Source organism: Colias philodice, chromosome 25, assembly GCF_061535455.1.
Source record: "Colias philodice isolate Cphi_HAF_F1 chromosome 25, ilColPhil1 Martin Lab GWU primary, whole genome shotgun sequence".
Taxonomy (NCBI): Eukaryota; Metazoa; Arthropoda; class Insecta; order Lepidoptera; family Pieridae; genus Colias; species Colias philodice.
Genome location: NC_143110.1, coordinates 4891361 through 4919161, shown reverse-complemented (window position 1 = coordinate 4919161; position 27801 = coordinate 4891361). Strand labels below are relative to the sequence as shown.

Sequence of the window (27801 nt, the reverse complement as noted above, 5' to 3'; positions counted from 1 at the left end):
ATGATAAAGATTAGTTAACGCACTGTGTCTTTCTAAAAGAAAATAAACCGTTCTTAGTTTTTCATTTTCAGTTACGTTGGTAGGTTTACGACCGCAATTAATATCTGATTGCTGTTTCGTACTGATGTATCGTTAATTTGACGCCTTCCTTCTCTAACTAAATTCAGTAGGAAGTCGTAGAATTAGGGGGTTTTTCAATACATTGATTTAGCTCGTGGGATACTTCAGGGTACTGTGTTTGGCCCTTTATCCATACTAATATTATAAATGCGAAAGTAACTCTGTCTGTCTGTCTGTTACTCAATCACACCCAAACTACTGAACCAATTTGCATGAAATTTGGTATGGAGATATTTTGATACCCGAGAAAGGACATAGGCTACCTTTAATTGCGAAATATGTACCACGGGCGAAGCCAGGGCGGACCACTAGTTATTAATAAATTTTTATCAATGCATTATCACGTGACACTATCAGTGCAGCTTTATTATCGAAGCGAACATAGTTTCATGATCAGCATAATATTTTGTGAAAAATAAGAAGTTATTTAATTCAAAAATAGGGTTTTCCATCGGGTTTTCTCAAAATATCTCAATACTCTATTCGAACGCTCTGGCTAGTGCCATCTTTGATTTATTTTTAAAACTAAACTCATACGTTCCGTTTCACGCCAAATTTAACGAATTTAAATTTTTAGTACCTTTACTAAATTCAAAAATTGAGGAGTGATATTACGTTAACAAATTATAATAAATGATATCTATAATAATTTAAGGAAGAAGAAATAATTAAGAAGAAATTTTGTCTACATCAGCACCTTGACGAGCGATCGATTGGCGTTTTGCAAGCAAAACTTGGGTAGACGAGGGCGCTGCGCGCGCAGAATTCGATATAGCTGTCTCCTTTTCTTCCATCAAACTTCTCCCTCGTTCCTTTTGTGACATTTTCGCGAGTCGTAAACCTCGTTTCCTTTTGGAAAATTTCTCAAAAATTCACATTAGGGCATGGTCGGTAAAGTTTTAAAGTGTAATAACCGTGACATAAAATCTATAATCGTGGTTAAGTTTTTTCGTGCCAAGTGCAACTAAACTATCAAGATTCCGCCGATAATTCAGAGCCTACCCAGTGGGTGGCTTAATTTGGTAAGCTGCCTTGCATTTTTACATTAAATCCATTTGTTTGAACATAAAATAACCGCATCAATCTATCATAACTTAAAAAATAGCACGCATACATCATTAAATACAATTTTTTCAAGTACAGCTGTGCCAGCACTACTCATACCAAGGGCCTTGACGAATAGTTGACTTGTAGTCCCCATTTATACGTGAAGCAAGAGTTTTGTTGCTCTTTTCAACATTTAATGATCATCCATAATACAATTGATTCATAATTAAATAATGAAACAAAACTTAAATGGAGAAACTGAATCATATCGTATCGTGACGTTTTAGTACGTCACTGATGAACTCTTCAATAGCTAACCTATTGAAAACCTAGAATATTCTTCAAGACTCATATTTTACAAAATTTTCAATCATAATATAAGTATGGAGTGATAACTTATGTATCAGGGATCATTATAAATGTATTAAGTTGGATCTTTAATTTAATCAGCATATTTAGTAAACTATCAATTAATATAATTATCAAAAATAGAAAAATATTAAGTAAGGGCTTCAGGAAAATATATAATCCTTTGGATTGAAAACATTTAGTATGTTCAAATTTTTTGAAGCTATTCATAATAATTAAAAAATACTTACCACTACACCATAGCACTAAGAACTATTATGATAGGTATTTTTTTATCTAAAGCCTTTACCAAATAATATCTTGAATAAATATTCTCTGTCTTTTATGGTGATAATTTTTAACCAATTTCGGTGTTAGTATTCTCCGCAGCATAATTGATAAAAAATAGATTTATTTTGTAGAGTGAAGAGTTATAAATTTAAATCATAATATATTAAACTGAAACAAAAAGTTAATTTTTGGATACATATTTCAAGGATTTTGTGATTATTTTATATCTTACGTTTATACCAGTATTTGTCCTGCAATATAGTAATGAAATATAAGACCTTTAATCATTTTAAAAGGTTTGACTCGCACCAAGAAAGTACAGAGAAATAAGAAAAAGTTTTTACTTTGCTGAAATGCAGTTGTGTAAAAGTACCAAATTATTTTTTAATTACGGCAAGGCTTGCCCATCATATTTATTATATTTTTATGTATATTCACTAGTTTTTATGTATGTAGAGCTCCAACTGTATTTGTGATATTGTTTCTTAAAACATTCATGCTTTGATTAGTTTTTATTTGGTCAAATCAAGACAGTTCTTCATGATGTTCATAAAACTAAACATTGAACCTCTTATATTGAGTAACATCTGCAATCTGCATTGAATCTAATATGAAAAAACTGAAATATCAACCTTAAACAGAATATGCAAGTGTTGACTCTACATTTTTATTTATTTTAGTAATTAATTTCTAGATAATTGTTATCTTTATTAGCTGAATAGAATAAATATACAGTTAAGGCTAGTTTGGATTACTCACCTACAAATAAAAAGAGTAGTAGTTAAAAATATGGAAAACATAAGTCAATTTAACATAAGTCAAATTTACATGAATGAAAACTAAACAGCTAGGTGGAAAGAAAAAGCGTGTTTATTTTTATTTCATTTAGTCTTTTATTTTGCATGGTATTTTTTTTACTTTCTACTTTTCTTCTTGTTTTATGTTGAAACACGCTTTTTCTTTCATTATAGGTCTGAAGAACAAGAATAAAAATTTAAAATGGAAAAGAAGAGGGATTCCTTCTTTTTGCCAAATAAGAACCAGAAGAATAAAAATCAAGGAGAGAGACCAAATAAGAATGAGAAGAAGGATGGGGAATCATCAAAAACTACAAAGAGACAAAATAGTTTTGATAACAATAGACCAGACCTCAATGAACCATCAGAAAATGGCAAGAAGCCATTTGATAAGAAAACTTATAGACTGAAAAAATACAGTAAGAAATACAAGCTTGAGCAATGGGAGGAGCAGAGGAAAAAGAGATTGCTACATGAATATCAAAAGACCATGAAAAATGATGCCATGGCTGGTACATACAAACCGAAAACATTTGACGAAGATGTCCCAGATTCTAGTGAAGTTGGAAGATTTGTTCGGCACCCAGATTTAATAGAGAAAGATGAGCAAAACGACCAGAAACCTAAAAAGGTGTCTTTTGCAAAAGCGAAGGAGCAGTTTAAAAAGGTGAAGGAGGATAAATTGCAGCAGCAGCAGGAAAAAGAGAAAGCTAGAGAGGAGAAAATGCAGAAGTTGCAAGAGTATAAAAAGAAGAAGCAAGAGAGGTTTAAGAAGTTGAGCAAGAAAACAAAGAAGGGACAGCCGGTCATGTCTGGAAGAATGGAATTGCTCTTAGAAAAGATTAAGGGGAACTAATTTTTGGAAAGAAAACTATTCACAATGATGCAGTTTTTTTACTAGAAATGTTTTAGTTACAACTCTTTTATTCCAGAAAGTTCCTTCAACTATATAAAGTTGTGATGAAATTTGTGTGCTTGATTGGGTAATGGTTTATGTTTTAGTGCTCTAGTAAGTGGATAAACGTTATGCTTATTATATTTTTTTCCATTTTAACATAATTGAATTGTGATTAAGTCAATATTAGCTTGTAATGAAATTTTTTTTAATCATTTCGTCCCACTTTATTGTCATGTTCAGTTTTTACTTATTACTAGTGATTTCAAATAATGTAATAATAAGCAATAATCAGCAATAAGCTATTTTTATTGTTAATAAGCAATCTTTTAATAATGTTAAATTTGTAAGTGAGAAAATATGTTAACATATTGGTGATACTCATTGTTTTTACTTCTCTATAATGAGAGCTTGAATTGTGTTTCTGTAATAAATGTAAGTAAAATTATCATTTTTTTTTTCATTTTAATCAGTAAAAATACACAAAAGTATAAAGAAATATACTACACAGAATTTGAATTTTATACCACCACACAAAATCATTTTTTGGTAAAGTGCAGATCACAAAATCAGCTTTTGGGAAATTTAATAACATATACATTAGCTGTAGGTACATATTAAACTGAATGAATATAGACATAGGAAAATACCTTTACTTTCATAACTGAAATAAATATTCCACAATTTTATTATACAAAAATATTTGTGCACTAAAACCCAACATCATTCTAGGAAAACAGCAAAAATATGTATATGACACACACAAGGCATCATATAAAAAGCAGAGACTTATCATTTCTTGGAAATTTTAGTATATTATCTGATAAAGTACTGCATCTTGTTGGTTATCAACAGGTGCTGGTGAGATGTATCCGCTAATACTGTTTGTGTAAGGGTGAATACACATAAGTGTTGTGAATGTATGCTAATGTCAGGGATGTATGGAGTGTTGAAGATTTATTAGGGAACAGTTTATGGTCCAGTAGGCTAGATCACACGCTCATCATCATCATCGCTCATAAAGTTATTGATCGAAAATAATGTTTAACAAATTACAATAATTTAAGGAACATATATAATATTAAGGGTTGCCATAAAAATGGCCGTAATTGATGAAAATTATAAAATTGTGTAGGTTCAACTTTTTTCCCTGACTGGCGCTATAGTTTCTCCTAAGCCTCCTTCCTTGAAGTCTATCATAGTCTTGAATCATGAGGGTATTTTTTATAATTTTCCCAGTTTAATGACCATAAAATAGTGCACAGTTGCATACATTAAGTGTGTCAGCAATTTCATCAGCTTTAATTTGCATTTTCTTAAAGTCGATTTTCTTCCATTTTACCAAGCATTATACTGCAGTGTTGTATAACAGTCTGGAGGAAATATACCGATCGATTATTCATTGCGACGAAAGTTCAATTGGTCGGTATGTGCCAACAAATTCTTGCTAATGGAAGGTTAAGAGTTGAGACATCAGACGAGCAATGTGTTTCCACCCTAATTGAAGAATTTAAATCAGGGCTTACAATTTGTGCCTCACGTTTCGTTTAGATAAAATTTCGTGCAAATTTACAGTCGTAAATCTTTTTTATATTGCTAGTAGCTAAAAACTTAGTCACATAAAACGTAGAATTCCACTTATTTATTAATTTATTGCTATCATTATGTATCTAACGTCTACGGAATTAATGTTATCATACTGTTGTATTAATTTTTGTATGCTTTTGCTGCTTATGCAATTCAAACAATTTACGATAACATCGCGATCGATGCGAAAGCTCTGCATTTGCGAAATTTGTGACTAGCTTTCGGATGAATGTGGTCTGCGGATTTATTATATCAGAACGGACAAAATTCATTTACATGTAATCGATATTGTATAGGACATAGGTCACGGAACTTCTGCATAGCTATAATATTGTATCTAAAGATTTTCGAGGGTACATTTTTACAGGTAGGCAGAGTAACAGCAGTAACTATTGAAGTGATTTCCCGTGTCCCCTAGGTAGGAGAGATGCATTATGCATCTGTTTCACTGATCGATTTTCTATAAAGCCATGAACTATATTCTCTTATATATAAAAATGAATCGCAAAATGTGTTGGTAAGCGCATAACTCGAGAACGGCTGAACCGATTTCGATAATTCTTTTTTTATTATATTCCTTGAAGTACGAGGATGGTTTTTATGTAGAGAAAACGTAAATATGTACCACGGTAAACGTAAATATGTGGTCAGCCTTCTGTGTCTTGCCAGACCGAAACTTTTTTCGAAACCGAATCTATTCCTACCCTTCCATTCTACGCTCACGCGTTAATCACTTACCAAAGAGGCGATCAGTAATTAATTAGGGTATCCATATTTGTTTTATGACTTATTTCAAATATAATTTTGGGGCTGTGTCTGCAAACTAAACGACATTCATAAACGGAATTAACTTACATACCTACTTTTGAGCCATAACTATATTATCTTGTTCTTCTGTTTATAATCGTTATCAATACCGTTTTCCAGGAAATTTATCTTATTCACATATACAATGAACGTGGCACGCGCTATCGTTAATTCAATAGTAGTCATAGTACTACTCTGAAGTAGGTATATCCGGTACTATTAAATATATGACCGAAAAACGATATTTTGTAACAAGCTTCTGCCCGCGTCTTCGATCGCGGCTTGCTGCACTTTACCTTTGACTTTACGTTAAAATTGCGTCATGTGTGAGATCAGATGGACACGGCAGACAGATATCTACATACTTTCGCATCTGTAAAATTAATAGCAGGGTTTTAATTACGTATATAATTTGTGACACCTATTTTGGGTAATGGGTACTTAGGTATATATTTTTGAACTATGGAAAACAAAGTACCTACCTACATAAATAGTCATTATTTTATGTTAAATTGGGAACAATATACGTTATTTATACATGCGATGGTATTAATGATTGCTACTGTGCAAATAGAGATTATTTAAATAATCTACATTTTAAACAAAAGGAATCGATCATGAAACAGCTCGAACATGAACCGTATCGATATGATTTACGAGCAGATGCAAATCGATGGCTAACGATGGATACTAATATGTAAAACTGTATCAAACACGACTGAAAATCATAAAATGTGAACTCTGAAAATCTAGATAGGCAGCCTTCAATATTAATTATCGTCTAAAATATACGTCGTTCAAACGTAAGAGCCTCGCGACCTCGTTGATGCGGTTCATAGCAGTCGAGACTAGTACTACGCCAGTTCTTAACATATACGTTTTCCAGTGTGCATAAGATAACGTACACGTTACCATACTAATTACCATTTTTTATCTGTGCTCATATATTTAATCCCGAAACGTGTATCATTTTTTAACTGGCAACTGGCAACATTGTGCGAACGTGTGATCAAAGTGTGATTTTTATGAAGCACTTATAATGAGTTTATTTACATTAAAAATAAACAAGCCAATGTAATATAATAAAGTAAAACACTGATTACATCCCACAAATCTCTCGTGTGATAAGTTCGCGGTTAAATAGATGAAACAGCAGACATCTTTATCAGTTTGCCGCGTATTTGACGAGTGTCACACAGCTGCGTTTGGATATTCGTACTAGAATTTTATTTCTATTGAATTAGTCGTTTTGACTAATTTTTTTTTCGTTTCCTTCTATTTCGCTGGACATTTAGCAACAACCGCCAGGTTGTTGCTTAGGGGTTTTCAAAAGCTTTGAGAATTACGCTATTAAGGGTATGTTATATTTAAATTTTACATACTACATATTTTGGAAGTGAAACTTCTTCAGGCGTGTAGAGAGTAAAATTTCAAGGTCGCGTAATAGCAATACCGTTACGTCATGGAGTAAGGCGACGATTTTAGTATCTTCGAATCTTTCCGAAGAAGTTTCACTTCTGACACGTATGTTCGGCACACACGCTCAATTTTATTAATCATTATTGTTACAAACTATTGCATGTAGGTAGTTAGCTAACTAATATATGGATCATTTTTCACTCTATCATAGTTACGTGATAATTTCACATAAGTTTCCTACTACGTGGGCCAAAGTAAACAGATTACGTGCCAGCGTAAGTAAAGAGGTTGCCGTAACATTGACCTTGTGGGATCATATCTTGGCGCCATTGCTTGTTACTCGATTTAGGAAAACTTTTATTATGATTGCGGATAAATATTCTGTGCTTTCCATCAAATAGGTATGGCCTTATATTATGCATGATGTTGATTAAGGAATGTAATGTAATGTTTGCAAAATAATTGCTTGTCATAATAAAATAAGGCTTACACATGAAACCGCAGAATATTGAAATTTGAAACGAATAGGTATGTTTGTAATTCTGTTATTAAGTACTTATTGCATAATTATATTGTATACTAGCTGTGCCCGCGACTTCGTCCGCGTGGAATAGTGACTGCATAGTAGTTACTACTTAACACACAATTATTGAGTAAACACGTCTTGAAACACGTACTACGATAAACAACTAAATTATAAGTACTTACAGATTAAATAAATAATAACACAAAATAACTGTTAGTAAAATTTATTACTAAACTCAGCTAAAAAACTTAGGTACAAAAGAGTTCAAAATTTCCAGGGTATGGCTATCCTCCCGCTCCCATATCCTTCTACTTTCACAGACTTTCAACTTTTCCCTTTCACCCCTAGTAAATGGCAGAACCGATTTTAATGTAAACCATGTCTTATTGTACCTATATGTACACGTCATATCCTTTCGTTTGGTGCTCCATTTGGATTATTTATCCCCACTATATCACCCATAAGGTGCCCTATATGTAATAAACAGATGAACCGATTTTGATAAAACATAACTAATTGTAATTCAGACGTCAATTGATATGCCGCTTGAGTATATTATTTGACCACATTCGATTATTCATTCCCACTTTTACCGAAATAATCCAATAAATGGATGAACCGATTTTGATTAAATATGCCTCATTATACTTCTCACATCATGTCATGCCCTTTCATTTGATATGCCACTTGGGTATATTTGACAAAATTCATTTTTTTATTCCCACTTTTATACCTATATCCAATAAATGGATGAACCAATTTTGATAAAATATGTCTTATTGTACTTTACACATCATGTCTTTCATTAGATGCCTCACTTGAGTATATTTGATAAAATTCATTTATTTATTCCTACTTTTACCCCTATATAAAATAAATGGATGAACCGATTTTGATAAAATTTGACTAATTGTTTCTGACAGGTCGTCTATTTTCATTTGATATATCACTTGGGTATAATGCTGGCCATACACCATACTTCCTATCGTCCATTCGGCATGACGCTACCGATTGGATCAGTTAGAACTGACCATGTGTGGGAGTGGATTGGCATTATTTGGCATGATAGTTATACTTGACGGAACAATCGAATTTCGATTCTTTTGGCTTGATCATGGCGATTGGATCATGTCGATTGGACCGTGTATGGCGGTATGCGATCGTCACTTCAGTCTGGTCAATTTTCTGGTCATTTTTCGTCCAAGCTGAAGCATAGGCGCTTCGCTCGCTTGGTCGATAAATATGAAAGTATATGGATGCTTAGATGTCAACGGTTACGGATTTGAATAAGATTTGTTTGGGTGATAGATGAAGTACCAGATTACTTAACACATTGGGTACTTCTCATTAAATAGGTACATATATATAACAACAATCTTCCCGGCATATAATCCTTTTTTTGTTTCATTTTTACGAATAAAACGCCCAAAACGGCTACAACATCGTCGTCTGTCACCGGTGATGCCATGGCTTCAACTGAACGTTGCTGCCGATTGGACAATTCAAACGTTGTGTGTGTGGTCTCTATGGACAAACTGCAGATTGGATCAAGCTGCAGCGTCATGCCGATTGGACGATAGAAAGTATGGTGTATGGCCAGCATAACTGACAACATTCATTTTTTCCATTCCCACTTTTACCCCTATATATAATAAATGGATGAACCGATTTTGATACACTATATCTAAGAACAACTAATGTAACAAAAAAAACGCATCTAATTCGTTTTACCCGTTAGCGAGCTACGGTTGCACAGACGGACACGCAAACACACATAGCGGACGTAACACCCCTCTTTTTGCGTTGGGGGTTAAAAATATAATACCTACGACATAATTTAAGAGACATTTTATGTAGAAAATTTACCTAGAAGTAACCATAATTCTATTTGTGCAGGTTTTAGACTTATGAGCAAAAATCTAAATAAAGGTCCTTTGAACCCCCTACTACCACCTCAGCTTAACCCCCCCCCCCCACGGTAGGGGACTTTCGATATGATCATCTGGACATGTCAAGGAATAACTTTAGCGTAATAAAGTTATTCATGTATAGAATGCCTTAGCAAATGTTCGCCGTGATTACTTAAATGGTCATAACTTTTTTATTTATGAACCGATTGACATGAAATAAACACTAAATGTTAAGTGAAGCTTACCACAATATATTAGTGAAAACCGCATCTAAATCGGATAAGCCGTTTCTGAGATTAGCGTGCACGAACATACAGACAAACAGACAAAATTTTTTTTAACTACAGTTTTGGGTTCAGGATCGATTTAATAATAACACCTGCTAAGTTTTTTTTTAATATTTTCATTGTACAGACATCACTTTTCTACAATTTTATTATATGTATTGATGATGATGATGATGATTATGCTGCTATGCATGTTTTATCACGAATTCTAGTCAAAGAGAGTGGCTATAGCGAGTAGTGACTGGATATAATAATATAAGGAAAAAGAAATTTCATGAAATTGAAAACAAATGAAATATACAATAATTAAATTCAGAAAAATATTGTTATAACATGGAAATTTTTAAAAATATCTGTACTAACAAGCGAGGTACACGAGTATCCCATAAAGTTAATTTTAACCGTAAAACCGGTGTTTTTTTAATTAGAAAAACCGGTATTGCAAAGTTTACATTCTACCTAGGTACATAATAGTTAACGATACTCTTGAATGAAATATAACATAATTATTACATAAGCGTCTTTGCCATGGGCATTAGCATAAATAATGAGACTCTACATACATATTTAAAACTAATGGAGGGTTTGTTACAGTGAATATTGAAACAATCGTACGTTGAATCGATATTCTAGCTAGTCTAGTATGATATATTTACTCTAAAGGCCTATTCAAACTAGAGCGGTATCCGCTACCGCCGTGGGTACCGGTATACCGGTGGGCACGCGATTAAATCTCTTACGTAGTATATTATAGAGACTCTAATCGCGTACTAATCCGAGTTCGGTAGCGAACAGCCGGTAAATTCAACTTAATTCGAGTATTGTGATTCTTGGCTTTGGATTCGATTTGAATGGTTTTGGTAATAACAGCTAGTATAAAATATATTTTTATAGCTTTAAATAAAGTTATCTAAGAATTTAATTTATTTAGAAAGTACAAAAAGGTGTTGTTAATTAATTAGTATAATTGAATACTCAAAACGATACATTAAATTAATGTTAATGTCCTTTTATCTAATTTGTTACAAATTAAATTAGAATAAATATGATAAAGGACCCCAATATTGTTTAAATAATGATTTGTTACCGTTAAATATTAAATTGAATACTGATAAGGAAAGAAGTGTGCCTCGTTCTTATTATTATTTACATACTTACGTAATCTACACTAATATTATAAAGAGGAAAACTTTGTTTGTTAGTTTGTTTGTTTGTTTGATTGTAATGAATAGGCTCATAAACTACTGGACCGATTTTAAAAATTCTTTCACCATTCGAAAGCTACATTATCCACGAGTAACATAGGCTAGGTTTTATCCCGGAAATCCCACGGGAACGGGAACTATGCGGGTTTTTCTTTGAAAACGCGGGCGAAGCCGCAGGCGGAAAGCTAGTAAATTATAATACTAGCTGTGCCCACGACCGTGCGCGTCAAGGTTTAAATTAAAAAAAAATCAAAATAATTTATAGCATAAAAGTATGTTGTCGAAAACGAATAGATAAAGAACAAATAAAGTTCAGTAGTTTTAGGTAAAACCCAGGCTGCAGACGGATTTACAGATTTATTATATCCATAGATACATAGATATGTAAATAATAATAAGATAAACCAACTATAATCAATTGGTATTGAATAATTTGACCTTCCGGAATAGATTGATTTGTTTACGCTCGATTGTGTTCTACAAGAGATAACGGGAATTGTAGATCATTTAATGATACTGTTCGATTGATGACTAGTATTGTCATATTATTGTTTGGAAAACTTCTGTGTGATTATACTTAATGACTTATCAGCTTCATGACCAATTGGATTCCTACTTAGGAACCTCAATAAAATTAAAACTATGTGCATTTTGCATTGCAAGGATAACAATAATTAGAGGCAAATACCTACAGGCCCTTTCAATCTCAGTGAAAGTACCTAATAGATACCGTTAGGAGGCTTTTAAAATATTCAGGAATGTGGAAACTTGAAAACAGAAGCTTTGTTTTAATAACACTTAGGAGTAAGATTAGTCCCTCAAAGTGTAAACATTTTATAATATAATTATTGATTGTAAGTCGCACATGATCTATTTGCGAATCGAGCAAAATGTCTCTTTTCGTCGTAACTTTGGTCACCTTATCTTGCGATATCGGGCTGGTTGCCAATTATTTGCCAACTCAAAAAGTTTTATCTTAGAGTCGCTTGGTTCAAGGCTGAAACTATTAACTGCGCTTGTCGTGGTAACAGCGATATCAACAATATGATTAAAATATTTGCAAACGACGTCAATGGCAAGAAAAACAGAGAATATATTTGTTTGCCAAATACTTTTTTTAATCGAGGAAGATATCTTCTCCCTATTCGCTATCATAAGCATAACTTTATTTTCATTCAGTTGAAATAAACCCTATCACATTAATAGCCAGTTTCTCGACTTCTGCTTAGCTTATCTATCGATTAAAATGACTGAACATTTCAAATAGACGTCCAAAGAGTCGATCCCCATGTCATTGAACTGGCCTTTAATATGCATTGTCATAGTTAACTCTACTCAATCTTCTTCTATGGAAAAGATAGCACTAAGTATGTTTGAGCTGAAGTTTTCGGCAGTCCTCATAAGTTCCTAACTTTCTTTTCACGCAAAATAGGCTCTCGTCTTCGAGTTGCGTCAACATGCATGTATTTATTGTTATTAGTCTGAACGTGTACGAGTGTAAAGGTATCATATTATAGACTGTCCAATACTTCGACAAATTTTACCTAGAACTGGCCCAATTCAACCAATAATTTCTTCACTAAATAGCCCCCAAATAATTTGTTTTTATTAAATATTTGTTTATCTCGGTTCACAGACAGGACCGGGTGAGTCCGGCGCATCTAACAGTGCCGGGCGACACGCAACGCGCTGCTGGCGTCGCGCGCTCAACGTCGACCCCCCCTGGCTCCGACGAGAGCCGGCCCGCTGACGACACACCACGTACGCGTGAGTACAAACTATAATTATTATAATATACAGAGACATAACACAGAAAAAATATTTATTTAATGACATAATCAAACAAAATTTTCAAAACATAAAAAACACAAAGAATAAAAGAAGTAAATTTACAAAGAGAGAAAAAAATAAAAAATTTTGCACCATAGAGGGAAGGCGGTCGTAAGGACGATCCCTTCCAGATATTAGAAGTACCATAATAATATGTAATGAGTAAAGAGAAACATAAGTGATGGGTGGGATATATATTCAATTCTTAAATGCGCAGCGATCACGCGATTCGCGAGCCACCATATTAACAGTTGGTGATATTCTGTTTGGTAACCATAGCCAAAATCCAAAGCTTCGCTCAGAACAAAAGCATGTGTATATGAAAGGAAATACTGATGTTCTGTGTTGTAGTGTGAAATGAAATAATGGGTTGTTATAATATTATGAATTAAGTCATAATGGGACATTTAATTTGATGACTTATAACATATAATTATGAACGTGTGAACGTGAACGTTTCGATTAACTTTATGCACTTTTATGGAAAGTAGGTAATAAAAAATTAATAGATTTTGCAATCAGTTGCCCATCCTTAAATGTCAAGATGGTATTTTGCAGAATGCCACATTGTTAAAGTTAATAATGTAAAATAATAGCTACTACATGTGTGGTGTGGACAGCTGACATATTTTTTCAATGTTGCTAGTGTGTGTCGTCGAAATCTAATTATTTAAAAAAAACCGGTGTCCTACACCGTATGTATAACTTCCATTTATTTCAAGACATTGTATGATAGTAATTAATAAAAACGATGAATTCATTTTTTTATACTGTATGACAAATTTAAAACCTTGTTAAAATTTGGGTTTGTCTCGATAACTTTTTTGTAAAAATACGTCATACTTTTTCAACCATCGAAATTGTAGTATAAATAAGTGATAACCATGTAAATTTCTAAATATTAATAAGAAGGTAAACATATTAAAAGAAATAGATGACACTGTGCCATGCCAACCATGCCTGTATTTCTCAATACAGATACAATGTTATCCCCTTTATACAATAACGGGTCAACATTTGACGCTAGGAGATAAACATTAAGCTATCGTGTTTCCTGAAATACAAGACATTCACAAATTTCATTTCTATTACAATTCCCAGCCTCACTTATCTATAAATTGATCACTCTTACTCCAAAATGCATGTATATCACCACATTTGATAAGCATGCCTGATTACTTCTGATTTCGTTGATCTCAATGCTGTTTATCGGAATACAGCGATAGGATGATAAAGCCACTTCACACGTGCGTCTCGCCCGCAGCTGACACTTGTGGAGCATCGCTAACGGGCCGCCGCCACCGGGCACCGAGTACACTTGACCCATCTCCGGACCGTCGTCAATTCTCTCGAGCGCAGGATAGCCGGCTGTCTCGGCCTCGGCACCCGCCGAGGCTCGCAGCCCGTTGGAGGACAGAGCGCGTCTCTCGCATTGTGTCGGCACTGTTCGTGTGAAGATCCTTGAAACGATCCGAACTTGTGGTGAGTTCTAACTTTATCTGTATTCAGTCCACGGTAGAGATAAGATTGGTTGCTAAAAATAACTTGAATTGGCGGAAATTACTAGAAAGAAGTTGCATATGCAGATGATAGGAAAAATTGATTTCCGTTAAGTTTTTTGTAAAATTCACTTTGATAGTAATATAGAGCGTCAATTTGTGTTACAGTCAAGCCATTATTTGTTAATTAAAATATGCAAATATGAGGAGTAAAAGACACTACGTATATAATATCTGAACACTGAGTTTTGTAATTGGCACGAGTTCGTGTCTCGAAAAGTATTAAAAATTGACATAAATAACTTGCTTTGTTCATCTATAAGAATTTCCTTTACACACCAGTTTTCGGAGTAAACTAGCTTTGCAGATATATCATTTCCATACCATTCCTTTGTTTTTCTCCAAGAAAATATTTTTTCCCATACGTATTTCCACGAAAACTGATTTACTGGGCACATCCTCTAGAATCTATACAGTTAAATGATATCCTGCAGATAGTTTAATGATCCCCGGCGAGATGAGGGTTATCGACGAGGAGCGTGTGTGCGTGATGGACGGCGAGTGGAGTCCCGTGAGCGTGATCCGCGAGATTGTGGAGGAGGGCTCGCAGGAGGACCCCTTCTACGTGATGGACCTGGGCGAAGTGGTCGAGCGGTATCGCCAGTGGAAGGAGTACATGCCGCGCGTTGAGCCTTTCTATGGTAAGACACTTTGGAACCCAAAAATAGATTATAGATACTATTTATTTCAGTGTGATTGGAAGATATATTTTTTGGGGAAGCTGGATGTCAAGTTCTGAACAACTCTGGGATCGAAAGGGGATAATTTCTTTTGGGGAAATACAGTTTACATTAACATTTTTATTAATCCATTGAAGCTTCTTTGTCAGTTTCACATAGATTAATGGCTTTTTAATTAGTATCCAACAGTTCTTATTCTAAACTTCTCTGGCCTATTATTCCGTCCCTATCTCTTTTGCAATGACATTTATATTACTTTTACCAAGTTTGGGAGTCAGAGACTTTTAGTATTACTATAAAATGTTGTCAATAAAGAATTTTTTTACTACGATTATTATGTATATAAAATCTCATACTAATCTTGTTTTACAGCGGTGAAATGCAACGACGACAAATTGCTAGTTCGTACGCTGGCTGCGCTCGGCACCGGGTTCGACTGCGCGTCGAAGGCTGAGATACAGCTCGTCACCGACATCGGCGTTAAGCCTGAGTGAGTTAAAGCATATCTTAGTTAGTATGGAATAAGAGTGATTTTGCTATGGCAAATTAAAGGCTAACTTACATAATATACAGTATAATTATATACAGTGGTCAGTTTTATTGTTGAATAAAAATTCAAAAGCGAATTACCTTTTGCATGTGAATAGATCCTCGGGAATAGATTGTTTTTATTTGATTTAGAATACTATTTTAATGAGGACAATGTTGATAATCGTTTGACAACGATCAAGGTTTATAGATATAATTATGAACAAACGTGTAAAACCTTTTACACAACGTTTGAATGAAAAACAAATAGTAAATGAAAAGAACATAAATTTTAAATATTATACCGGGTATTGAAATTTGACATTTTTCATGTATTATTTTCAACTAATTATTTTGTATTTTTCAACAGGCGCATAATATTCGCGAACCCGGCCAAGATGGCGTCGCACATCCGTCACGCGACCGCGCTCGGCGTCACCACCATGACGTTCGACTCGGAGACCGAGCTGCACAAGATCAAGCAGTACTCGCCCGATGCGCAGTGAGTATACCGTCATCATCGTCATAATTATTGTCGTCGTCGTCATCATCATCGTCGTCGTCATCATTATCATAATTATCGTCGTCATCATTCTTTGAATTCAGTTTCATGGGTTTGGTGTTTTTTTTTGTAATGCATACTGTAATCCCGCATACATTCTATCTTATAAAGGTAGATTCCTTTTTTATATTATTTTTTTATTCATTATCATGATATAGGGGATAATTTTGTCTTTTAACTGCATAATATAGCTCAATAATTCATAATTTAATATATTTTATTATAAACACTAATATAATATACGTGTATAAGGTTGGTGATCCGCATCCGATGCGACGCGATGTCAGCGCAGTGCCCGCTCGGCATCAAGTTCGGTTGCGAGCCGCTCGTCGAAGCGCCGCGGTTGCTCAAACTAGCCGCTGTTATGTCGCTTGCCGTGAGTGTGTTTTGGATTTATTTGTTGGACATTGTTCGAGCAGCGAACAAACATTTTATTTTAAATTACTTATTATCCATAGTTACATTACATTAATGACAATTATTGAGCAATACGTAAATGAGGTCAAGCTGCCTCAGCATTATTATCGTGCGACGGCCGAGCCGGCCGGAAAGCGCAGTTCTTCCATAGCAGCGCCCGAGTGCTAATCTATCCGCTCGAATCCGCGTGAATTATATATAATTATTAGCGATAATTAAAGTGTTCCCAGTTGTCCCATAATATCATAGCATTATTAGCAGCATATAACGCGACCTAAATACAGTCCACATTCGATGTAATACGTAAACCGTACATTTTCGAGCCGGATTACCGTAAAAAAGTGTGCCGCGTCGCGAGTGTAAAGTGTGACGTGGAACCGGAAATCCACGTGTCCCTTCTTCCCCCGTGATATTTATTCAGCGTATTATCTTATAACTACAAGCAAGCAGCATATCATTCAACAGCAGCCAAAATTAGCATTTTAACGAGATACAAAATCCAGCATTTTCAAGCCATAAAAGAGCTTGCGTCAGCTCCACGTGTCGCCACGCGCATCGCCCCGAGCAAAGTACAGCCAGCCAGCAGCAAAACCCCCTATCAGAATATCTAGCAGCAGCATTCGAGCGGAATAGAAATTAACAGAACAGCAGAATTAGCAGAATCAGAAATTATCATTCAGCGACCAGCATATAGCAAGTAGCAATCAGGAATTATCTATCAGCGACCAGCATATAGCAAGTAGCAATCAGCAATCCGTGAACTGCAAAAGGCATCTAGCAACTAGCATCTAGCAACCAGCAATTAGCATCTAGCACTTGGCATCTAGCCTCCAGCATCTAGCAACTAGCATTTAGCAACCAGCAATTAGCATCTAGCACTTGGCATTTAGCATCCAGCATCTAGCGTCTAGCAATCAACAATAAGCGACCAGCAACTAGCATTTAGCATCAGGCATCTAGCATCCAGCAATCAGCATCTAGCATCCAGCATTAAGCGACCAGCAATTGGCATCGAGCATTCAGCAGTCAGCATCTAGCAATCAGCAACTATCAATTAGCAACAGACGATCAGTGACCAAAAATTAGCATATAGCAATCAGCAAGCAGCAAATAGCCATCAGAAATTAGCAACAAGGAATCAACAACCAGCAACCAGCGAGACGTAAGCTAGCCGCCTACGTCACCAGCACGTGCCGCCACGCGTCAACCGCCACGTCAGCCAGCAACAGCAAGCAACCTAAGGTATCCGGGGACGTAGCCACGTCGACCGTATCCGAGACAGCCAAGTAAGAATTTTCCATTTTATTTTTTATTTCTACCGTTTGATTATTTTATATTACAATGGAAGCTTTATATGCGGTCCAACTTGAGATCAAGGACAAAATAAAGAAGTTATTAGCGAATTTTAAAAAGGATAGTGCAGAGCGTAAGAGTATCGAATATTGCAGACAGCGTTTAGATATATTAGAATCTTTATGGGATGAATGCCAGAAAAATCATGAAAAGCTTTTAAAATATGAATCGACACAGCATCAATATTTTATGCGGGAAGAATTTATTGACATTCACGACATTTATATTCGAGCAAAGGAAGCGATCAGTGAAGCATATGATAATTTTTTATTACAAAAGCAAGCCCATCTAGAGCCGAAAGCGGGAGGATCCGGGTTAGAATCTCGAACGACGCCTAGGTCTACAACATTTCAATCACGGGGGACCAACAGCAAATTAGACGATTTATCTCGAAAGCAGGAAGTCAATTTTAAAGCATTTATCAGAGCAGTAAGCAATATTGATGTGAATAATTTGGAGGAGAAGTGGGAATATGAAGACTCCCTTCGTATTCTCCACAATCGATGGACAGCGGTGGAAAATATACATTGGGAGATAGTTGGTGAACTTGGAGATGAAGATGAAGCGTACGAAATTAATTTTACTAAGCATGAAAAAATATATATTAATACAAAGAGAGCTATAAATTCGAAAATGTGTGCAACAAGTCATAGAGATAAATCAACTCCGCAGATGGATATACCGACATTTTCTGGCAATTATCATCAGTGGGTATCATTCAAAGACCTTTTTAATGAAACTATACATAAAAATACATCAATATCGAACGCGCAAAAAATGCAATTTTTAAAAGCTAAAGTAAGCGGGGAAGCCGAGCGCCTTATACAGCATTTGCCTATCAGCTCCGATAATTATTTAGTTTGTTGGAACATCCTTAATCATCGATTTAATAACAAAAAGCTAATTTTTACATCGCACGTTAACATATTTCTCAATTTACCTAATATACAGCAGCAATCATATCTAGCAATCAAAAAATTACATGACGTCACATTAGAAAGCTTGCACGCTATAAAAAACCTAGGCGTAGATATAACTACTTGGGATCCGCTATTGGTACATTTATTATCGCAAAAATTAGACAGCGAAACTTATTCTGAATACGTAGAATCATTAAAAAACAGTCATAGAAGCCGAATTCAACATATTAAAGCGAACTGAAAAAACCATCGAAACCCAATACAAAATCTTTAACAGGCATTTAATTATCCTAAACAATAAAACAAATGTAATCCAATCAGAAATTGAGACCATTCAAGAAGTGACCTTATCAGCAATAGCGTGCAACAATTTGATTCAGAATTTACGGAGAATACAAGATACTCTATTGGACACTACCACTGAAATTTACCACGGCCAGATAAATGTACACTTATTGTCACCAAAGCAATTGCGCGACGAGCTGCAAATTATATCCAGCCAAATTCCCAAGGACGTCACATTACCCATAGAGAACATACATACAGACCTGTATAAAATCTATAAATTAATAAAGGTAAAAGCTAGAATTACCGAAAACTTCTTTATATTTGAAATACTCATACCACTGATTAGCCGGGACAATTTCCAACTATATAGATTGATACCCATACCCAAGCAAGTTAACAGCAACATGATAAGTATAAAACCAATAGCGGAATATATTTCTATAAACATAAAGAGAGATGCCTATATTACATTAACATTAGCGGAACTACAATCATGCCAAAACCAGAATGATATTTATTTTTGCCAATTGCACGGTCCCATAATAAGCTTTAGCAATAATGAACGTTTTTGCGAACTAAAAAATAATAAATGTAAATACAATATAAACAGCTGTAAAAGTAGTTGGATACAATTACAAGATCTAACTACATATTTATATTTTCAATGCGATACGGCACACATACGCATTATATGTGACGATGACATACAGTCGCGCCAAGTCAGCAAGGCCGGACTTATATCACTAAACAAACAATGCATAATAAAGGGACAAGATATCACACTGTACTCATTTAAGCAACTTGAAAACAAGCTATATCTGAAACCCGACATATTAGAAACCAAATTAAATCCCATTCACAATCTGATTAACTCTGCTCTGCCTATCGAAAACTACTCCGACGACGAAGATATCAACGCATCATTAAAAACTCTTGGGGAGAAAATAAAAATAATGAAAAACGCTGTCGAGAATACGGATACCTTAGGTATTTCAAAACACGACCTACACCAATACGCAGTGTCATATGGAACACTAACACTAGCAATATTAGCAAGCATCTTTTTCTTCGTGTGGTGGCGAAGGAGTCGAGCGACTCCACAGCAGAGCGTCCCAGCAGCCCAACAGCAGAGCGTCCCAGCAGCCCAACAGCAGAGCTTCCCAGCAGCGCAACAAACTATTCAGTCTCGGACAATACCCCAAGAGTGTGTCGATTCTAGTGTGTGTGTGCACCAAAAAAGTGTTACTAGTGTTCGTGCGTCTCCCTTACCCGAGCGGGGAGAGTGTAGTGAAGTATCATGCGAACAAAACAGGCTCAGACGATGGGCAAGTGCGCGATTTAAAAGGAGCGATAGGTCTACGTCTCCAATAACTAGCAAACGCTCTGCTATAAGTGAATCAGTGGTGGAACTATAATCATTATGCATTACAAACATTACCAAACTTATAAAATTTTATATATATCTTCTGTGGGCCTCGGGAGCATGTTCGAGCAGCGAACAAACATTTTATTTTAAATTACTTATTATCCATAGTTACATTACATTAATGACAATTATTGAGCAATACGTAAATGAGGTCAAGCTGCCTCAGCATTATTATCGTGCGACGGCCGAGCCGGCCGGAAAGCGCAGTTCTTCCATAGCAGCGCCCGAGTGCTAATCTATCCGCTCGAATCCGCGTGAATTATATATAATTATTAGCGATAATTAAAGTGTTCCCAGTTGTCCCATAATATCATAGCATTATTAGCAGCATATAACGCGACCTAAATACAGTCCACATTCGATGTAATACGTAAACCGTACAGACATATAGTGTTGTATTTTTATAGAAACGTATATTTTAATAACTCAGGCCCCGGAATCACAGACACAATAAAAATCTATTGTGTCGTGGACCGATCGGGCCGTTCGGGGCTCAATGGGTTAATACGAATTTACAACAAAAAATTGTATGTTCTTTTAAGAAAAGATTTATCTTTTGGTGAAAGAAGGGGTTATTTATTAATTTTAATATATCTTTAACGTGTATGCGCTATATAAAGCTCTATTTGTTTGAAATTATTATTTCAAATTTCAATAGGTAAGGTAAAGGACATTATTTAGATTTAGCGCTGCAGCTAATTAAAGTTATAATCTTTGCCACTACTTAGACAAAATTAGGTCGATAAACGTTCTATAGCCTTTGTTCAGTGGCTGTAGGCCGGGCGGTATAAGTATGTGCGGTGAGGCGGTATTTGTTTGATAAATTTTCTTGTCTATTGCAGATTAAGCTTTTACTCAATAACATATACATATTAACCTTTAAAAAAAAAAAACAGGTGGTGGGCGTATCGTTCCACGTGGGATCCGGGGCCCGGGAGTGCGCGGTGTACGCGCGCGGGATCCAGCTCGCGCGCGGGCTGTTCTCGCTCGGCGACTCGCTCGGCCTGCACATGCGCCTGCTGGACATTGGCGGCGGCTTCGCTGGCGACTCCGCTGCGGACCTGCGGCAGGTGCGTGTCACACGTGGGATCCGGGGCCCGGGAGTGCGCGGTGTACGCGCGCGGGATCCAGTAATGCGTTTCATGCGGGATCCTGCACACTCGAGTGCGTGATTTGTCGGATCCAACTACCTATTGTACGGTGTTCGTGGCTGTGAATAAAAATATTCATAGATATCAAATTAACTATTACCTGCACATATTTGTTTCGTAGTAACGGAACTCCGTAAGTAGCTGTTTTTTGAAGCCATATTTAAATTTGTATTTCATTTCTATTATTATACATTTTATGAGGATACCTACAAAATAAATTTATCCCTAAAAGATCCCTTTTGTAACTTAAACTCAACATTACTTTTAACAACTCCCGGACGAAGTTCCAAACAATATAAGAGCCAATTGTTTTCTAACAGATTGCCTCGTTGCAGTAATATAAAATAAAAATGTATGCTTGTACTACACGTATACACGTAAGAAGTGAAACTTCTTTATGACCTTAAAATTGTCACGAGTATGGCGTAACGCAAAAATGTCACGCGTACGTCGTAACGCAAAAATGTCACGCGTACGGCGTAACGCAAAAATGTCACGCGTAGGTGTAACGCAAAAATGTTACACTAAATTTTTGTTCAACCCCGATAAAGAAGTTTCACTTCAAAAAAACTTCTAACAACTACTAATAAATAAATAATTGTCGCAGGTGTCACAAGTGATAAACGCGGCGCTGGACAGCAAGTTCTCGGACCGTGACGTGCGCGTGATCGCGGAGCCGGGGCGATACTTCGCGGCCGCAGCGTACACGCTCGCCGCCATGATACACGCTTCGCGGGAGGTGCGTACATGCGTACATGAATGCGTACATTGAATTGGATATTTTTGGTTTTATGGCATTCAAATCCATACTAATATTATAAATGCGAAAGTAACTCTGTCTGTCTGTTACTCAATCACGTCTTAACTACTGAACCAATTTTCATGAAATTTGGTATGGAGATATTTTGATACCCGAGAAAGGACATAGGCTACTTTTTATCCCGGGAAAATGACGCAATCCCGGAATCCCACGGGAACGGGACTATGCTGGTTTTTCTTTGACTGCGCGAGCGAAGCCGCGGGCGGAAACCTAGTGCTTTATAAATAAAATTTATACAGAATATAAAAAATTCGGTCACGAGGCGGGACTCGAACTTAAATTTATACGTACATGTATGTACATATAAATTTAAGTTCGAGTAGAGTTCGAGAGTGTTCATACATGTAGAGATTGTCTAATCTAAAAATGAACGCCCCTCCACTAAACTTAATTGTTTCAATGTGTGAGGACAAATAATTATTGAACCACTTTATATGTGTGCGCGCGTCGATTCTACTGCAAACTTTGACACTCGCGCACTGATTTGTCAACTAATCGGGCGATCAGTTCAGGTGCCTAGCATTGTATGGCGGGGAGAGCGCGCTATGTACGGAATGACACGTCCGTTCTGTCGTGCATCGCGTCATTTATGCACTAGTTGGCCAACTGGTCCTGTCGTTCGGGCATGGACTGGACTGGACGACTGAACGACCAATGAGGCAGACCAATTTGTGTGTATTGCGTCTATACACGTACTTTGAATGTGAGCGTAAACACAGTGGAGGGGCGTTCATTTTTAGATTAGACAATCTCTACTGTACATTTTTTATGATATTAAAAAAAGAGGTTTGGGAAAATTAAGACATGTAACACGTTTTCACTAGTTTTTTACATTTTTATTGTTTTAATTCCTGGTGTCCACTGTCTTCCTACAAAAAAATTATTCAACTTAACTATACGGAGTAGTTAGGTAGTTTAGTAAAGTATTCCAAAAAACTAGCATAAACTATTCTATCTATTATTTAATTCAACTTTACTATACACTTCAATAACACGTAAACCCAATCACAGATACAATCGGAGAGCGGCGACAAGCACACGATGTACTTCATAAACGACGGCGTGTACGGCTCCTTCAACTGTCTGCTTTACGACCACCAGCAGGTCACCGCTGAGCCGCTTGAGGTATGTACCTTATATTTTACTAGCTTACCGCCCGCGGCTTCGCCCGCTTTGTCTAAAACCTAATAAATTATATACTAAAACCTTCCTCTTGAATTAACTCTATCTATTAAAAAAACGCATCAAAATCCGTTGCGTAGTTTTAAAGATTTAAGCATAAAAAGGGACAGAGAAAGCGATTTTGTTTTATACTATGTAGTGATTAAGCCGCGTGGCGCCGTTCCTGTTGGTCTTAGCGTGGTGATATATAGCCTATAGCCTTCCTTGATATATAGGCTATCTAACAACGAAAGAATTTTTCAAATCGGACCAGTAGTTCCTGAGATTAGCTCGTTCAAACAAACAAACAAACTCTTCAGCTTTATAATATTAGTATAGATTTATAGCATTCAAATGCTTTATAATTATATTTTTTTAAATAATGAAGTGTCCTTTGTTACAAAATCGAAAGAGTAGAACAAGAGGTGGTGTTTGGTATCGAACGGAGTGATTTATACCAGATTCAGTGATTTATAAAGGGTAGTTTAGTTTAACTTAAACTTGTTTTGACGTCTAAAAATCTCCGAGTTGAGCTGCGTAACATGACATTGTAAATTTCATTCGAATCACCTTATTTTATGACGGTAAACTTCAGACCATTTTGAGTCATTGCGAATCTATATATATGCTATCAATGGCATTTTGCTTATCACTATACTAGAGTATGTTTGATTATTTATTTGTTTGAACGCGCTAATCTCAGGAACTACTGGTTCGATTTAAAAAATTATTTCGGTGTTAGATAGCCCATTTATCGAGGGAGGCTAACCAACTCATTACGCCAAAACCAACAGGAGCTGAGCGACGCAGGTGAAACCGCGAAGCGCAGCTAGTGTATTTATAATAATTGTAGTTATACACGGTGTTTAATATAGAATTAGCCTTTTAGACGGTTATTTATTTTTAAGAAAAATCTTTCAAAGAACAATCACAATTTTTAATATTAAATGTTAACAATTATAATAAGCGAAAATGGTGACGTCTATCCGATCCGTGTATCGAATAACAAGAGAGCGAAGCCGAACGCGGTGCCTGACATCTGCCACCGTCCTCGCTAGCTGGCCTGCGATCCCTTTTCCATCTTTCACCTCCATGACGTCACTGCGACGTCATAGCCGAAGACGCCCCCTATTGCCTATTCCACTAACTATAGTATATTTTGTTTCGCAGGAGAGCTCCGAACCGGCAACCGAGTGCTCGATCTGGGGTCCCACATGCGATGCACTAGACTGCATATTACCTCGTACTCAACTCGCCGGTCAGCGCGCGGGCGGCTGGCTGGTGTTCCGCGACATGGGCGCGTACACGCTGCCCGTGGCGGCGCCCTTCAACGGGTTCCCGGTGCCGCGTGTGCGGGCCGTGGTCGAGCGCCGCTTGTGGTGCGTGCTTCTTGTATTGAGTTTGCGTGCAGCTGGCAGCGCGTGGTTCTTGTATTGACTTCTATTGCAGAGTAGCAAATAAAATGCTTTTCTTGTATTTTAAGCAATAAGATTACTTTTTCGTACTTTACAATCACTTCGATGTTCTACAGAGTAGAGACCATAGATTATAGAAGGCACGCAATTTAAAATAAACACAGATAATAAATAAATTTACTTTAACAGTGCCTCGCGTGGTTCTTGTATTGAGTTGTCGTGCACGTGGCTCCGCGTAGTTCTTGTATTGACTGGCCTGGCGTGGTTCATGTATTGACTTGAACTTTCTAATGAAGTTGTTCTCACATATGTTATTGTTGTCAGGCCGCTTGGGATGCTAAATAAATCTGGAATCCTAATCTTGATGCGCTGGACTGCTTGTTACAACGTATAAAAATAACTGTGTACGTCAATACTATGAAACAAAGTTACGACTGTTCATTTCCAATTAAGTTTTTCCATAAACCTGTAATCGCAGATATTTCTGTTGATCACACTTATACAAATTTAATGCTTATCTCAATATATATTTTATTCCATATGTAAACAATGTTTTTTCCTTCCGTAGGGCGGTGCTCAAAGACCTGTGGCCGCTCAGCGAGACGAGCATCACAGTGGAGGCTCGGCCCTCGGGCCCGCAGAGCCGCGCGCCTTCGCCCCCGCCCGGCGCTACGCCCCCGCACACACCGGCCCCCGATAGTATACACGCGGTGTTCGTTGAGTGCGCGCTCAAGTGATTCGGCTTATTTGTATATTGGCAATTTTTGAAGTGAAAACTTCTTTTGCGGCGTTGGGTATAAAATCTTAAACTCGCGTCAGGACACGTGACCTGATCGAAAAAGCGTAAGACGGATGGATATCAAACATGCTCAACGTTAATAATCAAGTTTTCACTTCTGCCGGCACTCCCGGAGTGCAACCCGTCTTTTTTTATTTGGTATTAAAAATGATTTAATTTTGTATACTGGCAATTTTGTTTCTTAAAATGTGTGCTAGCTATTTTTTTTTTTTGGTAAAACCGCTTAAAAATATATCTGAGTACTCCCGCGCTACGCCCCCGCACACACCGGCGCCTGATAGTATACACGCGGTGTTCGTTGAGTGCGCGCTCAAATGATTCGGCTATTAAAAAGTTTTAATTTTGTATACTGGCAATTTTATCTCTTTAAATGTGCACTGGTAATGTTATTTTGTACATACTGGCAATTTGATTGTATTTTGGCAATTTGCAAGATTTGGAGAAATGTCTACTGCTCATTATATTGGCAATTTCATTTCATAAAATGTGTACTAGCAATTTTGATTGAGTACTTTTTGTCTCAAGTAATCAGCATTTAAATTGCGTTTTTAATTTTGTATACTGGCAATTTTATGTTGTAAAATGTATTATGGCAATATAACTTATGATTTGGATGCGTTCAAAAAATATTTGTTTGGAATTTAAAAGCAAAGTTAATAGCGGTTGCTGTATATGGTCGTTAGAGTTCGCGCTCTGTGTATTTGGGATTGTATACCCTCATTGATTAGTCATGAGATATAACTTGATTGTTAAGTGTTTTATATATTTTATACTGAAAATGGCTGGACTAATTTGTGGTTGTGTTCCAACAATTTTTTCAACTTTTTCTTTGAAATGTGTCTTAAAATAACTGTGTCTTATTGTTTGTGTCAACTAAAAATACTACTAAAATTATCTAAAATGCTAAAATCAAGTTTTATCTTACGATTATATTAAAATTCAGTTTCATTTCGCGTTCTATATTCTGTTTAGTTGCTAAATGGCGGTAAAATAATTCGTTTACAGTTTTATACTTGTTATTCGATACTAACATTAATTGTGTTTATGAAATGAGTTTGGGATGGCAAAATTGTTAAAAATTTTCAAGTATGTGATTCAGTCGTGAGTATAATAAACTTTTAATAAAAAACACTTATTTTTTCGTAGTTTTAAGAATGGTGATTGGATATTTTCTTTATTTACATGTTTTAAAATATATTATGATCGTGTAACGTGCGCGGTCAAGCATTTTTCGCAATATTGTACTCGTAACTTGATGTTGAATTGTTAATAAAATTTATATCTACGTCTTTTCGCTTTACTAACAAGATGACTCGGTGCCCGTTTTTATTTGACCACGTTTTAGATTAGAAATAAGAGTTAATGGCGTAATAAATGTAGTAGATGTTGTAGTATTCAGTTCGATTCGTAAAATTGTCAAATGAACAGACAGAATAGCAAAATAAGTTTTCCTTATATGGGATTCTAGGATTTTTGTTATTAGCAAGTTACGAACTGATTTATGTTCCACCTTACGGCCCGCACACCTGCCCAATGTGTTACTATTTGGTAGTATTACTGCATTTTAATGTGTAATTTGGTGTTGTAACTCAAGTTTTGTTTAGATCGTTTCAATGTAGTGAGACGGATTTTGAAATATATCGCTGAAATTTA

At 36.1% G+C, this 27801-nt stretch overlaps 3 protein-coding genes across 4 annotated transcripts; all 3 read left to right on the top strand.

Moving 5' to 3' along the window:
- Positions 1-1000: 1000 nt before the first annotated feature.
- LOC149477356 (ornithine decarboxylase 1-like) lies at positions 1001-27801 on the top strand. 2 transcript variants are annotated; one of them, XM_089710891.1, is made up of 12 exons: positions 1001-1142; positions 12876-13006; positions 14334-14551; positions 15063-15269; positions 15681-15798; positions 16207-16338; positions 16651-16774; positions 21699-21872; positions 22561-22692; positions 23785-23898; positions 25105-25313; positions 25918-27801. In XM_089710891.1, the coding sequence occupies exons 4-12, from the start codon at positions 15071-15073 to the stop codon at positions 26084-26086; spliced, it is 1371 nt and encodes a 456-aa protein (XP_089567017.1). In that variant the 5' UTR covers positions 1001-1142; positions 12876-13006; positions 14334-14551; positions 15063-15070; the 3' UTR covers positions 26087-27801. The 2 variants fall into 2 exon arrangements, with proteins under 2 accessions (XP_089567017.1, XP_089567018.1); XM_089710892.1 differs by lacking the exon at positions 1001-1142 and adding an exon at positions 7063-7248.
- On the top strand, positions 1004-3493 carry LOC149477358 (uncharacterized). Its single transcript, XM_089710894.1, has 2 exons — positions 1004-1142; positions 2778-3493. Exon 2 carries the CDS (start codon positions 2806-2808, stop codon positions 3457-3459), a length of 654 nt encoding a protein of 217 aa, XP_089567020.1. The 5' UTR covers positions 1004-1142; positions 2778-2805; the 3' UTR covers positions 3460-3493.
- LOC149477357 (uncharacterized) lies at positions 18157-21180 on the top strand. The gene is made up of 2 exons (XM_089711023.1): positions 18157-18875; positions 19288-21180. Exons 1-2 carry the CDS (start codon positions 18157-18159, stop codon positions 20789-20791), a joined length of 2223 nt encoding a protein of 740 aa, XP_089567149.1. The 3' UTR covers positions 20792-21180.